Source organism: Pteropus alecto, unplaced genomic scaffold, assembly GCF_000325575.1.
Source record: "Pteropus alecto unplaced genomic scaffold, ASM32557v1 scaffold161, whole genome shotgun sequence".
In the NCBI taxonomy this organism is placed as follows: Eukaryota; Metazoa; Chordata; class Mammalia; order Chiroptera; family Pteropodidae; genus Pteropus; species Pteropus alecto.
This window is the reverse complement of record NW_006432943.1, coordinates 3,309,311-3,332,735: the sequence shown is the minus strand read 5'-3', so window position 1 is coordinate 3,332,735 and position 23,425 is coordinate 3,309,311. Positions and strand designations below refer to the sequence as shown.

Below are 23,425 nucleotides of genomic sequence, written 5' to 3'. Positions count from 1 at the left end.
AACTTCAGCATTTTAATTATGATGTGTTTTGGTGTGGGCCTCTTTGGATCCCTGATTTTTGGAATTCTCTGAGCTTCCTGGGATTTTATGTCCATATCCTTCACCAGGTTAGGGAAGTTTTCCATCATTATTTCTTCAAATAGCTGTTCAACATCTTGATTTTCTTCAGTTATGCTCATCAGACAAATACTTGGAGCCTTAATAGCATATCTTATCTTCCTTAAATTATTTTTATAGTCTTGGCATCTTTTTTCTTGCCATTCTGTTTGAGTGTCCTGGTTGGCTTTCCTGTCCTCCAAATAGTTGATCTTCTCTTCTTCTTTATTCATTTTGTTTATTCTTTTGTTTATTTCATTTACTATACTTCTCAGATAATGTTCTTCATTTCAGACTGGTTTCCTTTTATAATTTTCATTTTCATTTTTATTTTTTTAATCTCTTTGGTGAAGTTCTCACTGAATTTATCTACACTTCCCAAAAGTTCATTGAGCATCTTTATAACCAGTGTTTTGAACTCTGCATCTGTTACATTACTTGACTCCATTATTTCTGGATCTCTGTTCTGTTCTCTCATATGGTTTCTGCTTCTTTGTTTTCCCATTTTGGCTGCCTTTCTGTGTCTGTTTTTATGTACTAAGCAAAGCTCCTAAGTCTCTGGTCTTATTAGTGTGGATTTGTGAAGTAGGTGTCCAGTGGCACAGTCCTGAGAGGGGTTCAGCTGCAGGCCAGATTTAGCCCAAGCCTCTACCCCTCCGGAACCACCTGTTCAGATTCAGCAAGCAATCCACAGATGCTGTGCTTATAGTTGCCTCAAAAGGCCACACTAGAAACCAAGGCCAGCTGCCTCCACCAGTGTGAGTCTCAGCAAGGAGCACCTGACTTGCTGAGGATATACCTAGATGTGGCTTAGGTAGAGTTCAAGTTCGGGAAGGCGGGGTTTCAGAGAATCATCTGGGCAGAGCGACCTTTGTTATTCAGTTTGATGATGTCACAGCTATAGCAGCACTGTGTCCAGTGCACTGGTAGGGAGGAGGGCTCAATAGGGAACAATGGATACCGCCGACCTTCTGTACCGAGTGAGTCTCGCCTCAATTCTCACTCCGACACTGTCTCCCTGTAAGTCCCTCGTGCCCTCTGCTCACAGCTGAATTGGCACTGGTGCTCAGAGCGAGCAGGTCCATCACCACAAAAATCTGCTAGTGGACGTGGCCCCTTTAAGAGGCTTCTGCCGCTGCCGCTGCTGCAGCCTCCGTCTCACTGAGCCACTTGAGACCAGGCAGCACCCCATCCTTGCCCTGTCCTACCTTCTGCCATTGCAGAGTGCTTTCTTGGATTTCTCTGTAGTTGTATGGCTTGTTCATCTAGATCCCAGGTGATTTTTTCTTGCTGCTGCTCCTTGTTTCCGTCACAATTTTGATTTGGTTGCCAAAGGGATGAACAGAGCCCCTATCATCTACGCCATTCCCCCTCTCCCCCATAGTTTTAAACTTTTGATAGAAATTATATGTTGCCCTTTAATGTTATACTCCAAACAACAGTGTCCATGTGTACCTGATTCCTCACACATATATTACCAAATTTTTTTTATCCTTGCTAATCTGGTAGTTTAAAGACAGTGTTTCATTTTAGTTTTAATTGCATTTCATTTATCATGAATGGTTTTGAGCATCTTTTCATGTTAAAAAAAATAACTGTCGAAAAACCTGTTTGTTTGTTTTTGGTGAATTACCTGTTTATGTCCATTAGCCATTTTTTGAGTTTTTATCTTTTTTTTTTTTTTGGTGGCTTATAAAAGCTCTTCATTTATGTAAGAAACTAATTTTCTTCCCAATCAGTTATCTCTTTTTTGACTTTGTGAAATTTTTGTCATTCAGAAACTTTAAATTTTTATATAGTTAAGAATACTAATCTTTTCTTTTTATGGGCTCTGGGTTTTGTTGACTTACTTGGAAAGGTTTTCCCTATTCTTAGATTTACATATTTTATATTCCTGCATGTTTTCTTCCAGTACTATAGGTTCTCAAATTCTCTAGTCTCAGGACCCTTTACACTGAAAAACTTTGAACTCTAGAGAATTTTTGTTTCCATAGGGGATATCTATTGATTACTGTATTAAAAATTGAAATGAGAAATTTAAAAAATATTAATTTGTTTAAAAATAACAATAATAGATCTATTATATATAAACATAAATGACACATTTTATAAAATAACTATTTATAAAATAGTTATTTTATAAAATAGTTATTTTATAAAATGAGCAAAAATGTTAGCATGGAATTGTTTTACATTTTAAAAAATCTTTTCAGTGTCTAGTTTAAAAGGCAAAAACTGAATTCTTAAAGGTATTTCTACACTCAGCCTGTTTTTCAATATGTTGTTTTAGTGAAAGAATATGAAAAATATCCAGCCTCACACAGATGAGTAATTGGAAAAGGGAGGCATAGTTAATGGCTTTTCCAGATAATTGTGTACATTATTTTTTGATTCTACACTTAACTTGACATATGATATAGTTTCTTATAAATTAATTGCAATGTGGCATCTGAAACCACATCAATGAGCTTTTTGCACTCATGATAAAATGTTGGTCTGTCTTGTACTTTGAATGGATCTTTTACCTGTGCAAAATTTCATACCATCATGTATTGGCTGTTTGGAAAATATTGTTTCACTCAGTTATTCTGTGCTTCCAAATATTGATATGCTTTGTTATATAATATACAAAAATAATATTTGACTATATGCCACTGATCTCATCAGAAAAACCTTTCATTATTGGAAAGCTGTCAAACTTATGGTGGCAGATGGAAGTTTTCCAAAATTCTAATTTTTTTCTTGAAAACTCGAATTTTATCAGAGGCAACAAATATTGTTGATTGTAGTAACAGGCTCACTTTGTTCATTTTTAAGAAAATGTCTGCCAAATACCCAAGTCTGAAAAACCATAATTTGTCAGTCATTATTTTATGTAAATGGTGTTCCATGAAAAAAGAGACTAGCTCAGCTTGCTGTATGTCCTGGGGACACTCATTGTACTTCAGTTTGCAGCAGAAGTGCTATATGTGCATTTACCATTTCATCACACAAAATATTAAAAAGATGTGTTCTCAAGTATCAAGATTTAATAAAAATAATTTTTTACTTCAAGGATTTTTTAAATCAAACTATTTTTTAGTTTTGACTGTTGAGTGTGTGGCACAATACAGTTTGGCACCCATGTCACTGCCTTGATTTGTGCTATGGTGCCAGTAGTTTTAGCTACCATTGCTTTTGCACCAACAGTGCAAATGTCAGCAACAGTGAAGAAGGCAAAGAATGTCTTTATATTGTTACAGAAAAGTGTCAAATTCACTGATCCCTTGAAGTGTCTTGGGGACCCTCTTTGAGAATTGCTGCTTTAGGGTTTCATTTTTCACCTTTATGCTTCTTCCTAGTCACTACCTCCAAGTCCTGCCCCCAAAGAGTAATTATGGGTATAGATTAGTTCTCTCTACTTCTTACTTAAATTTCTCTATAAATCCTAATCCATTTGGATTTATTTTAGTGTAAGGAATGAGATAGGAAATTAACTTTATTTTCCCCTAAATGGCTAGTTGTTTGTCCTAGCATCCTTTATGGAGCAATTTATCTTTTTTTCCTTATTGATTTGAAGCACATTATAGTAGATTTCTGGACATAGTATTGTTCCATTAGTTTATGAATATACTACTACTATGCTCTATGATTTATTATAGCTCTATAATGTTTTATTATCTAGCAGGTATTCTCCTCCTTCATTACTCTTTTTCTAATTTTTTCCGATTCTTTGTCATATTCGCTTTTCTCTCCGTCTGTCTGTCTCTCTCTCTCATACACACACACTTTTTGATGTATTGTTTTAAAGTAACTTGTAGGCCATAACGACACTTCTTCCTTATATATCATGATGCATCTTATAAGAATAAGAACATTTTTCTACGTAACTGCGATAACATTATTCTCCCTAAAAAGAATTAATAGTGATTTCACTGTAGAATTTAGTTCTGGTCCATAATGTCACTGTTCTAGTTGTCTCAATATCTTTTATACCTGCCTTTTTTTCTCCTAAACAAGGAACAAGTTCATGTGTGGCATTTGGTGATTATATCTTTTTAGTCTTTAGACTTTTTTAGGCTGGAATAGTTTCTTCACTACCCCTCTCTGCTTTATTTAATGTTATAATTAACATATAACATGGAATAGTTTCCTCACTTAAAAAAATACTTTCTGAAGTTGTTATGTAGAATGTCCTTCATTTTAGATTTGTTCGGTATATATGGTTTGTTTGTTCCTTAATGCTAAGTATTTTCTCTAAAATAGAAATTAGCCAAAGGTTAGATTAGATTCAGGTTAAAATTTTTCTAGCCAGAATACATCATAGCCATGCCATGTACTTGCAGTAGCATCACATTAGAGAGCACACAATGTTAGGTCATCCCACTGTTAGTGATGCTGAGTTTGGTCATTTGGTTAAGGTAGAAAAGACTCCAGTGTAAAGGTACTAGTCCTCTTTGAATTTTGTAAATAATTTGTGGGGTGCTGCTTTGCTACTATAAAAATTCTGTTCCCTAACTTTCTTTCACACACTCCTTTTGATAATTTATTATCTATTAATAATTCTTGCCTGGATCATCCATTATGTTGTATAATATAAATTGAAAATGAAAAATAGTGATCTATTCTGCATCTATTAGCTACTATGTTAGCTTTTTAAATTTTCCTTTTTCCCTCTTTTTTAGTATCACTATGGGCTTTTTTTCTCAGCTTATTTTTTTTGTGTATAATATTCACACAGAAAAGTGCACATATCAAAGGTTGTATAGCTTGTTGAATTGTCACAAATGAATACCATCATGTAATCAGCGGCCAGAACAATAAAAGATATTGCCAGCACCCTAAAAGCTTCTGTCATGTTTTCTCCTAGCCACTATCTCCAACCTCCACCCCCAAGAGTAATCACTAGTATACATTAGCTTTACCTGCTTCTTATATTTATATTAATGAAATCATATGTATACTCATTTTGCTTCTTTTGCTTAACTATAAAATTTATCCATATTTGTTACATATGGTTATAGTTTCTTCATTTTCGTTATGTGGTATTCCATTGTGTGAATCTGCCACAATTTATTTGTCCTATTATCTTCGGTTAGTTTCTTATTGGCTATTAGAAAGAGTACTGCTATGAACATTCTTATATGTTTGAGTCATTTTTATTTATTTAGTATGTTATTATAATTATTATTTTTTTTGTTATTATTCTTTTTGATGCTCAAATTATCCCAAATATGACCAAGTCATGTCTTTTTTGACATGGCCCCATTAGTTTTTGAATATTTGCCTACATTGTAGCGTACAAAGATGCCTTAGGCTTATCTCCATACCTCAGACTTTGAAATCATCTATTTTTCAAAGATCTCTATTTTCTTTTAATGAGGATACCAAAATCAGAGTGCTAGGTATGCTCATTGCTACTGGTGTCATTGTGTTTCGGCTCTTTCTGTATACAGAGCTAAAAATATATTTAAAAGTAAAGTTTGTTCATAGTATTCTTTCCATTAGTTCAATTTTTTAATGTTACCAGTTGTGTAATTTTTCATCATTTAAAGATCCTTGAAAGTATAAATTGAAATTGTGCATATTTTTATCAGAGAAATATTTGTTCATCTTTTATAAATTTTTATTATTACCAAAAGAATGTTTGTTCATTGTAGAAATATAAATAAGCAAGAAGAAAATAACTGTTAGCTATAATCTGAACCACTTGTATCATTTTGGTGTATACCCTAGTCTTCACAAATGAATATACAGTTGATCCTCATTATTTATGGATTCTATATTTGTGAATTTACCTACTTGCTAAAGTTTGTTTGTTACCCCGAAATCAATACTCATGGTGCTTTCACAGTCATCTGCAGACATTTGTAGAGCAGCAAAAAGCTTGAGTCCCCCAGTGTATGTTTCCAGCCAGGATCGAAGAAGGCAGTTTCTCTGCCTTCTTGTTTCAGCTCTCATACTGTGAACAAATGTCCTTTTTATGGTCTGTTTAATCCCAAGTTTTTCACGTTTTTGAGCTTTTTGTTGGTCATTTTTATATTTAAAGTGGCCCGTAAGCATGGTGCTGAAGTACTGGATTGTAGTCTGTGATGTGACTGACAGAGAAAATAAATGTGTTAGAAAAGCTTCATTCAGGCATAAGTTGTAGTATAGTCCATGAGTTCATTGTTAATGAATCAATAATGTGTATTAAATAAGGTGCCTTTAAACAGAAACACACACAAAGCAAGGTTCATATTGATTAGCTGATAAAAATATTGTGGCCAGAGGCTCATAGGAACCTATCCCTATATGATCCCTAGGAACAGCAGTTGAGTATTAGCTAATTAGTGTTGATAGCAACTTTTTAAAACATAACTACTGCAGATAATGAAAATCGACTGTATGTTTTAGTAGGCAAAAATGGGGTCATGCAAAAGATTTTCGGAATAGTTGATGCTCATTTGTTTCTCTTAGGACAGCAGCGTTCCCGAATGCTAGCTACTCTTTTTAAGGATGAAAGGTGCCAACAACTTGCTGCTTATGGGATCTTAGAGAAAATGTACCTGGATAGGATCATTAGAGGAAATCAACTTCAGGAATTTGCTGCCATGCTGATGCCTCACCAAAAAGCAACTACAGCTGATGGTAATGATCATGTTTTATAAGTATGTGGTAGAGAATATTTAGGTACATGCTAGTGGAAAGAATGTTAAACTTGAAGCATCTTGATATCTTTCTGTAATGTTTTTACGTAACACTTAATTAAAAAAAGAATATTATATTGACTGAAGATGAGTATCATACACAGATGGGGGTTTGAAGTATAAAAATAGCCCCATTGGAAAGCATTTTGTGGAATTATGCCTCTTTTGGAAACTGTAAGGAAAGAAGAATTACAGGCTAGTCTTACAGTGCCTGGTTTTTAAAAAACTCAAAGCCATTTGGTAAATTCCTAAATTAATCTTAACATCAGTTTGTTTAATAGTTATCCAGTCTAATTTTAGATACAGCCAAATTTGGCACACTAGCTTGCCCAAGGTTATTCAGGATAAAATTAGAAGTTGCCAATAAGAATAGAACTTGGTGTCATGTTTTCTAGTTAAGGGATGTATTTGTTTAAGTCAGACTGCCTTTGCTAGGAAAGTTTTTAATAGGAGCTTGTTCATAACATCAATTATTTTACAGTTTTTAAGGTAGCTTATAACAATAACATGATGCAAATGTAGACGTAGACCATCAGAAACGTGGAAAAGGTTAAAATAAACATTCAGATCTGTTCGACTCATTGCCTTGGATTCAGTGTCATCCAATATTGAAGAGAATTTAGCTGTAAAGAGTTATTTATGTAGGATTTGGCTGAAAGGTGTACATTTTACCCCGTCTTACTACCCTGAGTTAAACCAGATTGGTGAAAGAATTATATTGACCTATCTAATTTCTTTTATTTTAAGAAGCAAACAAAAAATAATTAAAAATAAAAAAGATTGCCAGATATTAAAAAAAAAAAAGCAAACTAGTTGATCCTTATCTTTCTGTTTAAAGGAGATATTTTTTCTATAGGGTGTTCTTTATTCAGATCCTGAGAAATTCCTTTTCAGTCTTAGGATTAGTTGTGATTTTCCACAGAAGTTGGTATTTGTCTTTATTTAAATACATTGTGAGATGATAAAGTGATTGGTTTGTTTTCTTAATTTGGTTGGCTGCTAGATAGTTTAAAATGAAATTTGTAGCCCACCTGTAAATAGTGTGTATATATTTTGATTATTGCTACTCTTGTTTTTCTTTTTACTTTTTTTAAAAATTAAATTTATTGGGCTGACATTGGTTAATAAGATTATGTAAGTTTTAAATATATAATAGTACAATGCACTTTATATTATATTATAATCCGCCTATTGCATTGTGTACCCATCACCTCTTTTTTACTTTTAAGTTCTCTTCTGTGCCTTCTTCTGACCAGCTTTTTTTTTTGCAAGACGTCTGATAAGCAAGTTAAAAGTTAGATAAATAAGAAAATGTTTCCAGAATTGATATAGATTTAACTTTGAGCTTTCTGGCCATGAAAAAACAAGAAAAGGTATTATCAGTTACATAATTCTTTTCTAAAAAGAGGGTTATTCAACTAGGATCTGTGAGAATAAAAATGATTCTCAAATTATTCACATGGGACTATATAGATAGTAGGACAGATGTTTCATCATCTTCCTCTTTTAGACCTTATTGTTTTCCTTGGACATTTTTATTTTTTGTCATTACAACCCTAGGCTAGCGATCTTGAGGCTATATTCCCAGAGTTGTGGAACATTACTACTAATCTGCCTTCTGCTCTATAGATTTGCCTATTTTGGTTATTTCATATAAATGGAATCATATCATAGATAGCCTTTTGTGACATATCTTTCATTTAGCATATTTTCAAGGTTCATCCATGTCGTAGCAAGTACCAGTACTTCACTCCCTTTTATTGCCAAATAATATTCTATTATATGAATGTACCACATTTTATTTCTTCATCAGCAGATAAACATTTGGGTTATTTTTCACTTTTTTGGCTCTTAATAAGACATTCATGTAAAAGTCTTAGTCTGGACATAAGTTTTTAATTGTCTTCGATATATACCTAACAGTGAAACTATGGGTCATATGGTAGCTATATTTAGTTTTTTGAAGAGCTGCTAGACTCTTTTCCAAAGTGGCTGCTCCAGTTTACATTCCTGTCACCTGTGTGTGAGGGTACCAATTTTTCCATATTCTCTCTCACACTTATTATCTGTGCTTTTGATTTACCCATCCTGTTGGGTAGGAAGTGGTATTTCATTGTGGTTTCAGTTTACATTTCCTTGAGAGCTAGTGATGTTGAGCACCTTTTTGTGTGCTTAGTGGCCATTTGTGTATTTTTAGAGAAATGTATTCAGATTGTTTGCCAATTTTAAAATTGGTTTATTTGTCCTTTTATTATGAATTATAAGAATTCTTCATATATTCCAGATCTGATCACTATCAGATAAATGATTTGCAATTATTTTCTCCCATTCTCTGTGTTTCTTTTTTAAAAGTATTTTTTTTTACTTTTATTTTTTTAAATTAAGTTTATTGGGGGTAACATTGGTGAATATAATCATAATTTTCAGGTGTACATTATGTTTTTTGATGTGTCTTTTGAAACACAAAAGGTTTTAATTTTGATGAAGTCCAATTTATGTGTTTTTCTTTCTTTGCTTGCGCTTTCGGTGTTTAGAAACCATTGCCTAATCCAGGGTCCTGAAGATTTACTTTGTTTTCTCCTATAAGTTTTATAGTTGTATCTTTTACATTTAGATCTTTCATCATTTCGAGTTAATTTTTATATGTGGTGTAAGGTAGGGATCTTACTTTATGTTGATATCCAGTTGTTGCAGCATCATTCGTTGGAAAGACTATTATTTTCTCATTGAATTATCTTAGCATCCTTATTGACAGTCATTTGGCCATAAATGTGAGAGTTTATCTCTGGACTCTAAATTCTGTTCCACGATTCTCTCTGCCTGTGCTCATGCCAGTCCCATACTGTCTTGGTTGCTTTATCTTTGTAGTAAGTTTTAAAATCAGAAAGTGCAAGTCTTCTGACTTTGTTCTTTTTGAAGATTGTTTTGGCTCCTCTTAGTGCCTTGAATTTCCATGTGAATTTTGAGATTAGCTTGTTTATCTCAATAAAACTGGAAAGAAAAAAGAATTGGGTGAGTCCAGCAGTCCAACACATTCGGGATGGGGCCTTAGGTCCAGAACGTCGTCAGGTTTTTATATTTGAAAGTTGATAAGAGACTAGATCTTAAAAGATCTCTCATCACAAGAAAAAAAATTTGTAGCTAAGTGAGGTGGTGGATCTTATCAAAACTTACTGTGGTAATCTTTTTTGCACTATATACATAGATCAACTCATTATGTTGTACATCTTTAACTAATACAATGTTATATGTCAATTATATCTCAATTAAACTGAAAGAAAGAAAAAAGAATTGTGTGAGTCTGCAAGTCTAACATCTTCAGAGCGTGTCCTTAGGACCAGGACATTATAAGGCCCAATATTACCCCACTTAAGGGAGGATGCTATGCCTGATCTCTCATAAAGGTTAGCTGTTCCTGCATTCTAGACATTTCTCACATTTGCCTTAGAATAAGGTGCTTGTGAGTACCGAAAATATAGAGATATTTCTGTTGAGCTATATGTATCGACTTTATTAAACTTGCAGAGCAGGTTTCATGATTGTTTTGCTGCTGCTTGTTAATAAAAGTTAGCTTATAGCAAAAAAGTTAATGAATCTGATAGCTAGCCCAAGGAAGCAAACCCCCCTAAACTCAAAGGGTTAAATCCATCCAGCTAGTTAGTAATTACTTTGCCAATCACTCATTTTCTAATTATGTTATTTGTATTTAATATATATTATTCAAGCTGTATTATCAGATAAAGTACTTTAGTTACTTTTAAATTTTAATAGGACTAATGACAATGATTATGATTTATTACATGCTTAGAAATTTTAAGGAAAAAAAGGATGCATCTTTTAAGATTGTAAAACTAGGTTCAAGCTTATGACATTTATTTATATTTATTTAAGGTTCTAGCATCTTGGACAGAGCTGTTATTGAACACAATTTGTTGTCTGCAAGCAAATTATATAATAATATTACCTTTGAGGAACTTGGAGCTCTTTTAGAGATCCCTGCAGCTAAGGTATTTTCTTATTTCCAATACATAAAAAGGAAGTTAAGAGACTAAACTATTGATGTAATGAGAAAATAAAATATATAATTTTATTTATATAATATTGGCAACTGCAACAAAAATACACATAAAAATCCTCAGGTAAATAAAAATAAATTATTCAAATGTTAAAATAGTGCTGTAATGTAATTGTCTTTGTTTTTTGTTTGTATTTTATGATAAAATGACCTAGAATGGAAATCTTAAAGGGGTTTCAGGTTATGATACTCATTTTGTGAGAATATCTTTGCTTAGAGTCTGTTTAAATCCACTTCATACTGGTTTCTGATTTCTGACTAACTTAAGATATCGATACATACCTTACTTCTTTTTTCTGCCCTAGATTGACTCAAAGGTTAAATATTTCTTCTCTTTGAGAGAATGACTGTGATAATATGCCAGGTTATTTTATTGTAACTTCTGATCTTGATTTAACTTAAGAAGTTGACTGAGTTATTAGGGAGTTAATTTTATTCTTCGTCATGAAAAAGATTTAGTTGACTATGTATAAATCCCAACAAAGTACCAATAGTATTTAGAGAATATTTCAATATCATTTATTTATAAAACATTCTCTTAATTTTAAATAATAGTAAAAGCAAGCAATTAACCTTACTTTTACCTAACTTGCAAACTTTAAAGTCATGTAATTATGGGTCATATTCCCTGTTATGTGTTAGTACAATTTTAATTTAAGATTTTCTGACACAGTTCCTTTACATGTACACATTCAATACACAGTAAAGGAAGTAGAACAATTTGGGAACCAAGGTTTCAGTTGCCATTAAATGATGCTTTCTTCTTAGGCTTTGAGGTATGATCCCTTTCTGAGACCAAGGAAAGAGAATATATTTTTAACAATAAATGCTAGTCACAGTCTATTCAGAAGTGATTTGAGATTGATTGTTAAGATGGTCAGAATTACTGAAATGACTGAGTCACAAGCCAGTTTGCTTACACAGTAGTACTTGAACTATGTCTTTAGGAGCTAGGTAGCTCCCCTTTAATTGTCTTTTAAATCCTCTCAATTCTCTCTTAAATCAGAACATCTATTCCTCCTTTCAATTTTTTCTTCAAAAATATTGCTTTCTTAAAGAGTTTTTGGAGTGATAAACACTGAAAATTGAAATGAAATAAAATAAGAAAAACTAGGGTTTTGTTTTGTTTTGTTTTGTTTTTTGTTTGAGGTGCGGATCCCAGTGAGGAAAAAAAAAAAATTGTTAGTTTGATTTTAAGCAGAGATAATTATTAGTAAGAAGGCTGGATTTTTGTCCAAAATCTCACAACAAGCAAAACAGATCCTGGTTAACTTAAAATATGACTTGTAACCAGAAACATTTGAGGGGATATATAGACAGATTTACAAGATTTACTCTTACAATGAATGCAGATCAACACATACATAAGCTTTGTGATATGTAGCTAAACCAAGAGCTTTCAATTGTCTTATCATATATGAATGTGTTAGATATGATAAAATGTCTGAGAATTTATTATTTTTTTTAAACAGGCAGAAAAGATAGCATCACAAATGATAACAGAAGGACGAATGAATGGATTTATTGATCAGATTGATGGAATAGTTCATTTTGAAAGTAAGAGGTTTTGCTTGTTTCTAACCTAATGAAATGTCAGTGAGGTGTTGTATATTTATTATTGTCTAATATTCCTCAGCCCTTATTCCTGCCTCATTTATACTGTGGACCTTGACGTGCCCAGAACCATTCCATTTGTGAAATTTTAATTTGAAATATCCTGCTGTGACCATAACCATTTTCCTCTCTTTCTGGTGGTCTGTCTCAGTTACTTCTACATCAGCTTTTCCTTGACTGCATTGATGCCTCTGGTTCTTTGACTCTTACTTTCTTTCAGTCGCCCAGCCCTTTTTTGTCTTTAATGCTCTTCCTATCCAGCTTGGATTCCATGATTCATTCATTACTCTTTTATAGTTGCCCCCAGGACACTTGTTTGTTAACTTTTTGTTCCACCTGTCCAGCAAAAGTTCACTTTGAATGAACCCATTCTCTGTCTTTTCCATGCCTGTAGTGAGTCGCTACAGAGAAGAGTCAGAGCATCAAATTGATATACCACTGCAAATTCAAGGTCATGGGTCTTCAACACTACCTGAGATTCTTGATGTATTTCTTTAGTTCATTCTTCTTACTCTGCAATGATTTTTTTCAGATTTAATTTTTCTTAATCTCTGAGTTTTCTCCTATCTCAGTAGAGGGCCTTGTTTTTTATTTCACAGGAGGAAAAAAAGCTATCAGTGTGAAATTATCTTCTTTATCAGATTCATAAACTTGTAAGTGTTAAATGTAGATATAATTCTTTCTTTATTTTTCTTCATATTATACTGGAGATGGTTTCTGTCTCCCTCTCCAGCTTCTCCACTTTGGATCCCTTCTCTGCCATTTCCCCTCCAAAATAAACAAACAAACAAACATACATTTTTAGGAACCTGGGCTTACCAGTTATTTTGTCTGTTTTCATACTTTCTTTTTCTCTCGGCTTGTTTCCATCAATATTTAAATGTACTTAGGTCTCTCCCATATTAACAAAAATCCCTTTATCTTTTCAGGCCTCATCTTGAATTTTCATCATATCAAATAAGGTTGATCAATCACTCCTTTTTGATACCTCCCTCCCTGCCCCCATCATCTTGACTTCTGTCATCACCCCATTCTTCTGCTTTCCCTTCTACTTATCCAGATATTTTTCCCAGTCATCTTTATAGATTTGTATAGTGCCTTTAAATTTAAATATTAGGGCTGCTTAGGACTTATTTCTAGGCCTTTTATCCTCACTCTGCTAAGTTTCCCTAGGTAATCTCATCTATTCCCATTGATTCAGTTACCATCTCTGTACACTCAATGCTTAGATTTACCTTAGTGTAAGTCTCTTTTCTAAGTTCCAGACTCAGTGGCTGTAATTGATTGCTAGGCATTTCTTACCTGTTTGCTTTGTGGGCATCTCAGAATGAACATATCCCAAACTGAATTCATTATTCCCCTCCTTGCCTGCCTCCCACAACAACCAATCAACCAACCATCCAAAAACCACATTGTTCACTTTATCCAGCATTCTTTGTCCTTGATCTCTTCTCTTCTTTGATGCCCAGAATCCTTTTAGTTTTACCTCTTAGGTGTACCTGAAATGCATGTATTTTCCTTCATTTCATATTGTCACCAGCTTATTCTGAACCCCCATAACTTCTTCTAGGCTTGAAAAATAGCTCTTAACTTTTTTTTCTTATATCTATAATTGCTCCTTTCTAGTCCAGTTGCCATAATATAGCCAGAGTGATTGCGATCTTTTAAAAATGCAGAGGACATGGTTCCATAGTGTAGCTTTACACACAGAAGGTCTTGGGTTTGTGCCCCAGTGGAGCCGTGGTCCATGGTCTATAGCCATGCCATCCTGAACAAGCCCGATGTCTGATCTTGGAAGCTAAGCAGGGTTGGGCCTGGTTAGTACTTGGATGGGAGACTACCTAGGAAGTCCAGGTGCGTAGGCATAAAAAATAATAAATAAATAAAAAAGAAAATTTAAAAAGAATAAAATTAAAATGCAAACAAAAAATAAATAAAAAATAAATTATTAAATTATGTTACTTTCTTCCTTTACACTCTAATATAAGACTTCCCATTGCTTATAGAACAAAGTTCTACAAAGTCTCCAAAAGGTCCTAATGATTTTTTATAGTTTTTGCTTTCCAATCCAACCACACAGGTCTTTTTTTTTTTTCCAGCATTGTAAATTCTTTCTTCCATCAGACATTCTGAAATACCTATCTCTCGCTGCAGCTAGTTTCTCCAGCTGTCTTTTGTTTGTCCCCCATCTTAGTTTGAACAATACTAATAAGTAATGATTTTCCTGACTCCCTAGGTTAGGTGTGGTTTTAAGTTATAGGTTCTTATCATCCTGAATTTCTTCCTAGCATTAATCAATTTTCCACCTTTTCAAATTAAAATTATTGGGATGACATTGGTTAATAAAATCAAGTAAGTTTCAAGTATACAATTCAATAATATGTCATATGTATATTGCATTGTGTGTTCACCACCCAAAGTTAAATTTCCTTCTACCATCAAATATTTAATCCCTACTTACCCATATCTACCTCCTCCCTTCCACCTTCTTTCTGGTAACCACAAATCCACTGTCCTTGTCCTTGAGTTTCTGTTAATTATTTTCATCCTTTAGTAATTTGTCTAAATGTCTGTTTTTGCTTCCAATTTAAGCTTTCTGGTGGTAGATATTAAGTCTCTCTTGTTCTCCATGGTATATCCAACATCTGTTCCAGTGCGCCATATATCGTAAGTGGGGAAAAAAGTATTGAATAAACAACCACAGTATATGATGAATAGTATAGCAGAGGGCTCACCATATGAAAAGACAACTTAAATTAATGAATACCGACTTGATAGACTATGGAATATTTTTCTTCCTAATTTTCTTAGATTTAAAAAATTTATGATAAATATGCTCATAATAATAAGTAAAGCATTACAAGAATAAATAAAGAGTTCATAATATACTTCCACTTCCACTTCCATTCCTCTAATCCCAGATCCCCAGCATAACTAATATTAGTCTACAGTCTTGGGTATCTTTCTACATGCTTATACAGATAAGTAAGTACATGTAGAGTTTTAATACTATTGTATTTTTTAAGGTACATAGTGTTCTGCAGATTGTTTTTAAAAGTTAGTGTGCCACGGGCATATTTTCAAGTGAGTAGATATAAATCTAATTTACTTGTTTTAATAGCTGTATAGTATTTCATAGAATTCAGATATTTACCTGTTGATGAACATTCACTTGGTTTTCTTGTGCATATCTTTATATACTGGTACACTTAGTTCTGTACAACAGAGTCTCAAAAGTTGCATCCTCTGTTACATCAAAAGATATATGTATTTTGATTCTTAATAACTACGACCAGTTTGTTTTCCAGAATGATGTAGCCATTTACGTGTCCCTGGATGTGAGAAAATGAATCTTCAATAGCTAGATATTATTCCTCTTTTTATCTTTTGCAAATTGATAGGAGAAAATACTACATTATTGTATTATTATGCACTTCTTTGGCACTAGCGAAGTTTAATATCTTTCCATGTGTGGGCCATTAGCATTTCCTCTTCCGTGAATTGATGTTACTTTTTCATGACTATTTTATTCCTTCCTCCCACACCTTTCCCAATATCAGTTTGCTGTAGCTTTTGGTTTAGTGATAATTTTAACTCTGTGTTTGCTATATGTGTTACAGATATTTTTCCTATTCTGTCCTGTTGTTTTTCGGTAAGGTAAATACATACCATAAACACATTAAAAAAATTTTTTTGCAGCCAAACATGTCCATTTTTAATTTTACAGCTTTTGAGTTTCCTGCATTAAGAAGGTCTTCTTCAACTTGGTGTAAAACTAATATTATCCTAAATTTTTTTCTGATATTTTTATTTAAGGTTGATATTTAGAAATTTAATCTGTGTGCAGCTCATTTTTGTACATAATTTTAGGCTTTGGTCTAGTTGTTTTTTTGAAAGAAGGATTGCCAATTATGCAAGTATCATTTATTAAATAAAATATTCTTTCTGATTTTTGACATATATTAGGTTCCACATATATGTTTGGATCTGTGTCTGTGCTCTCAATGGTTCTACTGTAACAATATGGTAATAAACAAATTTATGGTAAATGTTACTATTGGTAAATCAACTCTTAACCTTCCACTATTGTTTTTTTAATCAGGTTAAAATTCACATAACATGAAATTAACCATTTTAAAGTGAACAATTTAATGTCATTTAGTATGTTCACAATGTTGTGCAACTACTGTCTCTGCCTAGTTCTAAAGCATTTTCATTTCCCCAAAAGAGTTTTCATCCCATGACCATTCATTTGTCCCTCTCCGCAGCCCATCGCAACCACCAGTCTGTATCCTATCACTATAGATTTACCTGTTTTGAATATTTCATATAAATGGAATAATACAATATGTGACCTTTTGGCTTCTTTCACTTAACATGGTGTTTCCAAGTTTCATTCATGTTGTAGTATGTAGTCAGTAGTTCATTCCTTTTTAAGGCAGAATAATATTGCATTATATAAATATACTACAATTCTGCCACTGTTCTTAATTTTCAAAATTATCTTATTTATTCTCAAACATCAATTCTTTCATATTAACTTTAGTAATTTTGTCCTGTTTTAGAAAGCAAAACAAAGTGGGGGATATATTGTCTTTGTAATTTTCAAAATTTACATATCAATGGGATATTGCATCTTTCCATCCGAGAATGCAATTTTTGTCTACTCAAGTAATTTTATGTTCTTTATGAAGATTTATAGTATTTTTCTTCATTAATTCTGTGCCCATTTTGGTAAAGTTTGATGATGTTTTAAATGGGATCCTCTACTCCCCTGATTTTCATTTCTAACTGCATATTGCTGATGTAGAGAAAAACCTTCTGTGTTTATGATGTTTTTTTGTTTCTTTGTTTTGGATTTAAATATTAAAACATTCCGAGTCAAGTACAGCCTTGAATAGATAAATAGAGTTATTTTCCCCACTAGATGGCAGTGTCTTACCAATCACTAGGGATGAGACCGCTTCATTTAAGCTGTCTTATTGTAGTTGTGGTTGAAGTTGTTCGATTGCTTTCCACAAATAATAATAATCTGTGTGTATATGTCTTTTTATTTTGTTTTATACTTTGTGCTTAATTTTATTAGCCTAGATTTTCGGAATATATTTTTAAAAATTAATGCTACTGTATCTTTTAACTCACATTTGCCATGAATATAAGAATAATTTCAATTTTAACATTATTCCTTTTTTCTTTTAGCACGAGAAGCCCTGCCAACATGGGACAAACAGATCCAATCACTTTGTTTCCAAGTGAATAATCTTTTGGAGAAAATCAGCCAGACAGCACCAGAATGGACAGCACAAGCCATGGAAGCCCAGATGGCTCAGTGAATCCTTATAGAACTTCTGTGCATATTACATCTTTTTCCATGTTGTACAGATTAATTTCACTATCTCCAAAGCATTTGCATCATGACCTTACATATTTCAACCCCTTTTATGCTGGATTCCATTTAAAGAAGACATTATTAGAGCAGAAAGTACAAGCATTTAAAAATATGTAGTTCTCATATATTCAGGGTCTCTGTGTATCAAGCTAACTCAGATGCTTTGAAAGCTTTTCTTTAAACAGAGTAAGTGAAATATCTGTGGCTAAAGAGTTTGGGATTTGTGATAACTTTGTAGTCATGTAAAACTTAAGTGCTTTGTGCCTCTCCAAATGTGATTATTCTAATAAATGGAGAAGTGAGCCAAATAAAAGTAGTACTTTGTTTTTAATTAGTGAACAGTATTTTTCCCTCTTTTTCTTTTCAGTTCAGCTGACAGTTATCTATACACTAGAAATGCAAAGATAAGCTATATTATCTGTTCTCCAGGTGTTCATGGAGTCACAGAGCTAATAGATAATAAGTATATCACTTGTAGTCATGCCAAGTACTAGAGCTCATGGGGAAGAGCTTTTCATTTAGCAAAGAAAGATTGGGGAAGGCTTCTCAAGATTATTTCAGCCTAGCTGAAAGGACTTTCAAAAAAATTTGTAGGTGACTACTAGTTTCACCTCCAACCTATAAAGAGCTTAGAAGTCATCACTCTATCCTCACAACAAGAAAAGAGCTGAATAAGCTGAAAATCAATAGCTTTTCTTAGCTATGCCAGAGAATTGAAGTCACAGAACAAACCAGCACTCCTAATACTGGAGAAACAGGCAAATAGAATCACAGTAGGTATCGGCTTTCCAGGAACAGAATCTACTCAAACCTAACTAATGTGAACAGTGAAATGGTAACTTTGATAAGTTACTTGAGGCTGAATGTAGACTACCTTGACAGTTAAAAACTCCCGAGTTCCTACTCTTGGGGAAGCCCTCATGCTTTCTAGGATTTACCCCCAGCCTCCCCACCAAGTTCTCATGATTAAGATCAGGGATCCCCTTGTGTTTGAGGCAGGGCAGGGGAAGAGGAAGTAATTATTTTGAAACATATTCAGATAATTTTCCATGATAAAGGCCCATCCTCGAAGGGAAACTGCTTTCTTTCAGCTTTGTCTGACCTGGAGAAAGGACAGTTAGACAAGTCCAGTCCTTGTTAGCCTTTATGTATCATAACAGGAGGGGGAAAAAAAGGCTAGGAAACTCTTTCGAAGGACACAACCCAGGGACTCAGGCCAAATAAAAATATAAGATTATAGAATGCTTCCCAAATAACCACCAGAGCAATAGTATGTCAGTGGATTATGACAGACCTGTAAGATAGACCTTTTAAGAAAGATTTCTTAGGGAAATACAACACAAGAAAGGAGAAAAACAAGTTCCTATTACCTGATATGTCTGGCTTTAAACCAAAATTACAAGGCATGGTACAAAACAAGAAAAAATACAATTTTAAGGGAAAAATTAAGTATCAGAAACAGACTCAGCTATGGCAGAGATGTTGGAATTATCAGACCAGGATTTTAAAACAACTGAATAATTTGCTAAGGGTAGTGTGGAAAAAGTAGACAACATTCAAGAACAGATGGGTAATGTAATCAGGTCAAAACTTAAGAACTAGAAGGGGATGTTAGAACTAAACACTAACAAATGGAAATGCCTTAAATGGGCTCACCTTTAGACTGGACTTGCCTGAGGAAAAATCGGTGAGCTTGAAGATAAGCGAATAGAAACTTCCCAAGCTGAAATACAAATAGGAAAAAAAAAATTGTTTTTAATGAAATAAATCCAAGAACTATAGGACAATTATATAAGGTGTAATATAGGAGTACCAGAGGAGAGTAAAAAGAAAAGGAACAGAAGAATATTTAAAATAATACTAATTTCTAAAATTAATGATAGACACCAAAGCATAGATCCAGGAAGCTTGGAATACACCATGCATGATAAATACCAAGAAACTACATCTAAGCATATTATATTCAAACTGCAGAAAACCAAAGAGAAAGAGAAAAATTTTGAAAGAAACCAGAGGGGATAAAACTCCTATAGAGGAACATGGATAAGAATTACATTATTTTATTTTTATTTTTATTTTTTTTGTCAGAAACCATGCAAGCAAGAATAGAATGGGAATATTTAAAATGTTGAAAGAAACCGCCCCCCGCCCCCCGCCCACCAGTATAGGATTTTATCTAGCGAAGTTATCCTTCAAAAATGAAGGAGAAATAAAGACTCAACAAAAACTCAAGAAATTTGCCTGGAAAACTGCCTTGCAAGAAATGTTAAAGTAAGTTCTTAAGACAAGGAAAATGGTACAGGCTAGAAACTTGAATCTACATAAAGGAAGAGCTTCCTTTGTGAAGGTAAAAGAAAATTTTTCATATTTTTAGTTGGCCTAATAGATAACTTTGTTCAAAATAATAGCAACAACTTTTGGATGATTATAGCATACAGATAAGTAAAATGAATTACAGCAATGCAAAAAGAAGGAATTGAGTATATTCTATTATAAGGTAGCTACACTACCCACGAAACAGTAGTATATTGCAAACTCTAAGTTTGTAAATTGCAAACTCTAGAGTAATCAGTATAAAAATTGTTTTAAATACAATTGATATGCTAAGAGAGGAGGGAAAAAAATGGAATCATAAAATGCTCAATTAAAACCAGAGCATCAAAATACATGAGGCAAAAACTGATAGAACTGCAAGGAAAAATAGATGACTCCACTATTACACTTGGAGACTTTATGACCCTTCCATCAGCAATGGACAGATCCAGCAGGCCGAAATTCGGTACAGACATAGTTGAACTCAATCGCACCATCAATCAACTGGATATGATTGACACCTATAGACTACTTCATCCTACAACAGCAGAGAACACATTCTTCTCAAGTTCACATTCACCAGGATAAATTATATCCTGGGCCATTAAGCACACTTTAACAAATTAAAAAGAATAGAAACCATACAATGTGCACTCTCAGACAACAATGAAATTAAGCTAGAAATCAATAACAGATAGCTGGAAAATCCCCAAATACTCAGAGATTAAACAATACATTTCTAAATCCACAACATAACAATGAACCCATCAGGTATGTGTAAGGAAGCAGAACACAGTACGTTGTTGCTTTGTCAGCATTAATAATACATGAATAAGAACAGAAGTGTTGGCTAACCATACCATGTGTCTTAAAATAGTTATCTGTAGTCTTTTTCTGTTTTAAAGTTCTTAGGTAAAAGAGAGCTGTGCTGCTGTAGACCAAAATCTTAATGAACCAAACTATGAGAATAAAGTTATGAGACTGACCCTTGAAATTAATGACATAAAGACATTTGAGAGCAAAGAAGCATAAAGAATTATATTAGTAAAATCTTTTATTTGGTTTACATTTTAAATGTAATATAAAATTTATAAGCCAGAAAATTTAATAACATGAAAGCAAGGAGAAACTAAAGGCCATTTTGCAAAACTGAGGGACAACATTTATTTAAAATAAATCAAAATTCTATTTATTTTACCCTATTGATATTAAACATATCAATCATATTTCAGTTGCAAAGAGTGGAAATGTGCTCAAGCTGAAAAGGTGTCCGCTGATTTTAATTGCTTCAGCTTTTATCTATAAGGGACACACAAAAAATAGGTTTAAATTTTCTCAATATACTTCTTTATTTTTAATAAACATAATTTTAGAATTATTTTAGATTTACAGAAAAGTTGTGAAGATAGTATAGAAAGTTTCCATAGGTCCTGTGCCAGTTTCCCTATTGGTTAATATCTTACTATGGTGGGTTTGTCAGAACTAATGAATCAACATTGATACATTATTATTAACCAAAGCCTATATTTAGATTCCTATATAAGTCCAAATATAAGCCTATATTTGACTTAATCTTCTTTTTCTGTCCCATGATTTCATCCAGGATAGCACATTATATTTAGTCGTCATGTTTTCTTAGGTTCCTCTAAACTGTGATTGTTCCTCAGACTTTCCTTGTTTTTGATGACTTTGATAGTTTTGAGTACTAGTAAAGCATTTTGTAGAAAGTGCCTCAATTTTAATTTGTCTAATGTTTTTCTCATGGTTAGACTGGAGCTATGGGGTTTCGAGAGGAAAACCACAGAGGTAAAGTGCCATTCTCATCACATCATTTCAGGTGTACATGCTATCAACATGACTTGTCACTGGATATTAACTTTGATTACCTGGCTGAGATAGTTATGTTAGGTTTCTCCACTGTGAAGTTACTTTTTTTCCCCCTTTGTCATGTTATACTCCTTAAAAGAAAGTCACTATGCAAACCCACACTTAAGGGGGTAGGGAATTATGCTCCATCTCCATGAGGGGGGAGTATCTGCATAAATTGTTTGGAATTCTATATTTCTGAGAGGTTTCTATTCTCTGTTTATTTGTTTATATTTATGTACTTACATTGGTATGAACTCAAAGATATTTATTTTACACTTTAGGTTATAATCTAATACTACCTATTTTGTAGCTCAAATTGTTCCAGTTTTGGCTATTGGTAGCTTTTTCAGTTGGTTCCTATATCCCTTTGTCTCTTTTAAAAATATAAATCATCTTATTCTTTGATCTTTGTTTCTTGCACTGTCATTTCAGATATTTGTATATCTATAGTTTTATTGTCAATGAATAATATAGGGTCCAAGTTGATAAGCACAAGTCAGGACCACTAAGATATTTTATTTCAAGCCAGTTCAAATATTTAGTGAGATAATTTCCCTGAGGTAAAGAAGAAGAAAAAAAAGTTCAAATGTCAGGATTCGTTATTATGTATGTGTACATAGATATTTTATCCAAATTGTCTCATGTATTTATTTAAATAAACAGTGTTGGAAACTGTCTAACTTCACATCTTTTCTTTTAACCTCCTCCTGTCCAGTCTGTGCTATATACCATTATCAGATTAATTTTTCTAAGGTATAGCTCTATTTATGTTACTCCCTCACATAAAGCCTGCAATAATTCTCCACTGCTTACCAAATAAATGGCCAAATCATTGGCCTAGTACTCATGACATTGCATGCCAAGACCCTAACTCACTTTTTAAAATCTTTCCTTTTTCATTATTTTCCTACTTAAACTGTGTGTTCTTGCCAAGTTGGACCTAAGCTCATAAGGATGTTTTTCCTCTATAATTTTACTAATGTTGCTGACTAGAATCGATACCCATTTCTACTAATTAAAAGCACCTCTTGTGTCAGAGATACCTCTTTGCCCCATTGGATCCATTCCCACCCTTGTCAGCCCTGGTCTGTGCCCTGGATGGCTGATATCCTGCCTCCGCCTTCCTGATGGGCTCAGCCAATGGTAAGGAAGCCCAGAAGGACGTCAGAGAGTGAGATCTGGGTATTTTTTTCCCTTGGCTTTGTCCTGAGGGGTTGCCTCAGGCTGCTCATGTTCCTCTTTTGAGAGGCTGCCATTCCTAACAGAGTAGCCTTCTTCACAGAGCTCTCTCCTTTGGGATCCTGTAACTGCTCCCTCCTCGCCTCCCTGAGACCTGGGGCTGGTAACAGTCTACCAGCTGTTGCTAGCCCAGGTTACCCACAATCCCTTATCATTTCCCTA

At 33.5% G+C, this 23,425-nt stretch overlaps 1 protein-coding gene across 2 annotated transcripts in view; it reads left to right on the top strand.

The window, feature by feature from the left end:
• The window catches only part of COPS4 (COP9 signalosome subunit 4), a 36,856-nt gene extending 18,680 nt beyond the window's left edge, over window positions 1-18,176 (top strand). Inside the window, exons 7-10 of one of the 2 annotated variants that reach the window (XM_006907589.3) lie at window positions 6,535-6,705; window positions 10,656-10,771; window positions 12,312-12,396; window positions 17,653-18,176. In XM_006907589.3, the coding sequence (XP_006907651.1) occupies window positions 6,535-6,705; window positions 10,656-10,771; window positions 12,312-12,396; window positions 17,653-17,786 (506 nt within the window). In that variant the 3' untranslated portion in view covers window positions 17,787-18,176. The remainder of the gene's footprint in view (window positions 1-6,534; window positions 6,706-10,655; window positions 10,772-12,311; window positions 12,397-17,652) is intronic. The other variant, XM_006907590.3, reaches the window with a different exon arrangement.
• The last annotated feature ends 5,249 nt before the right edge of the window (window positions 18,177-23,425 follow it).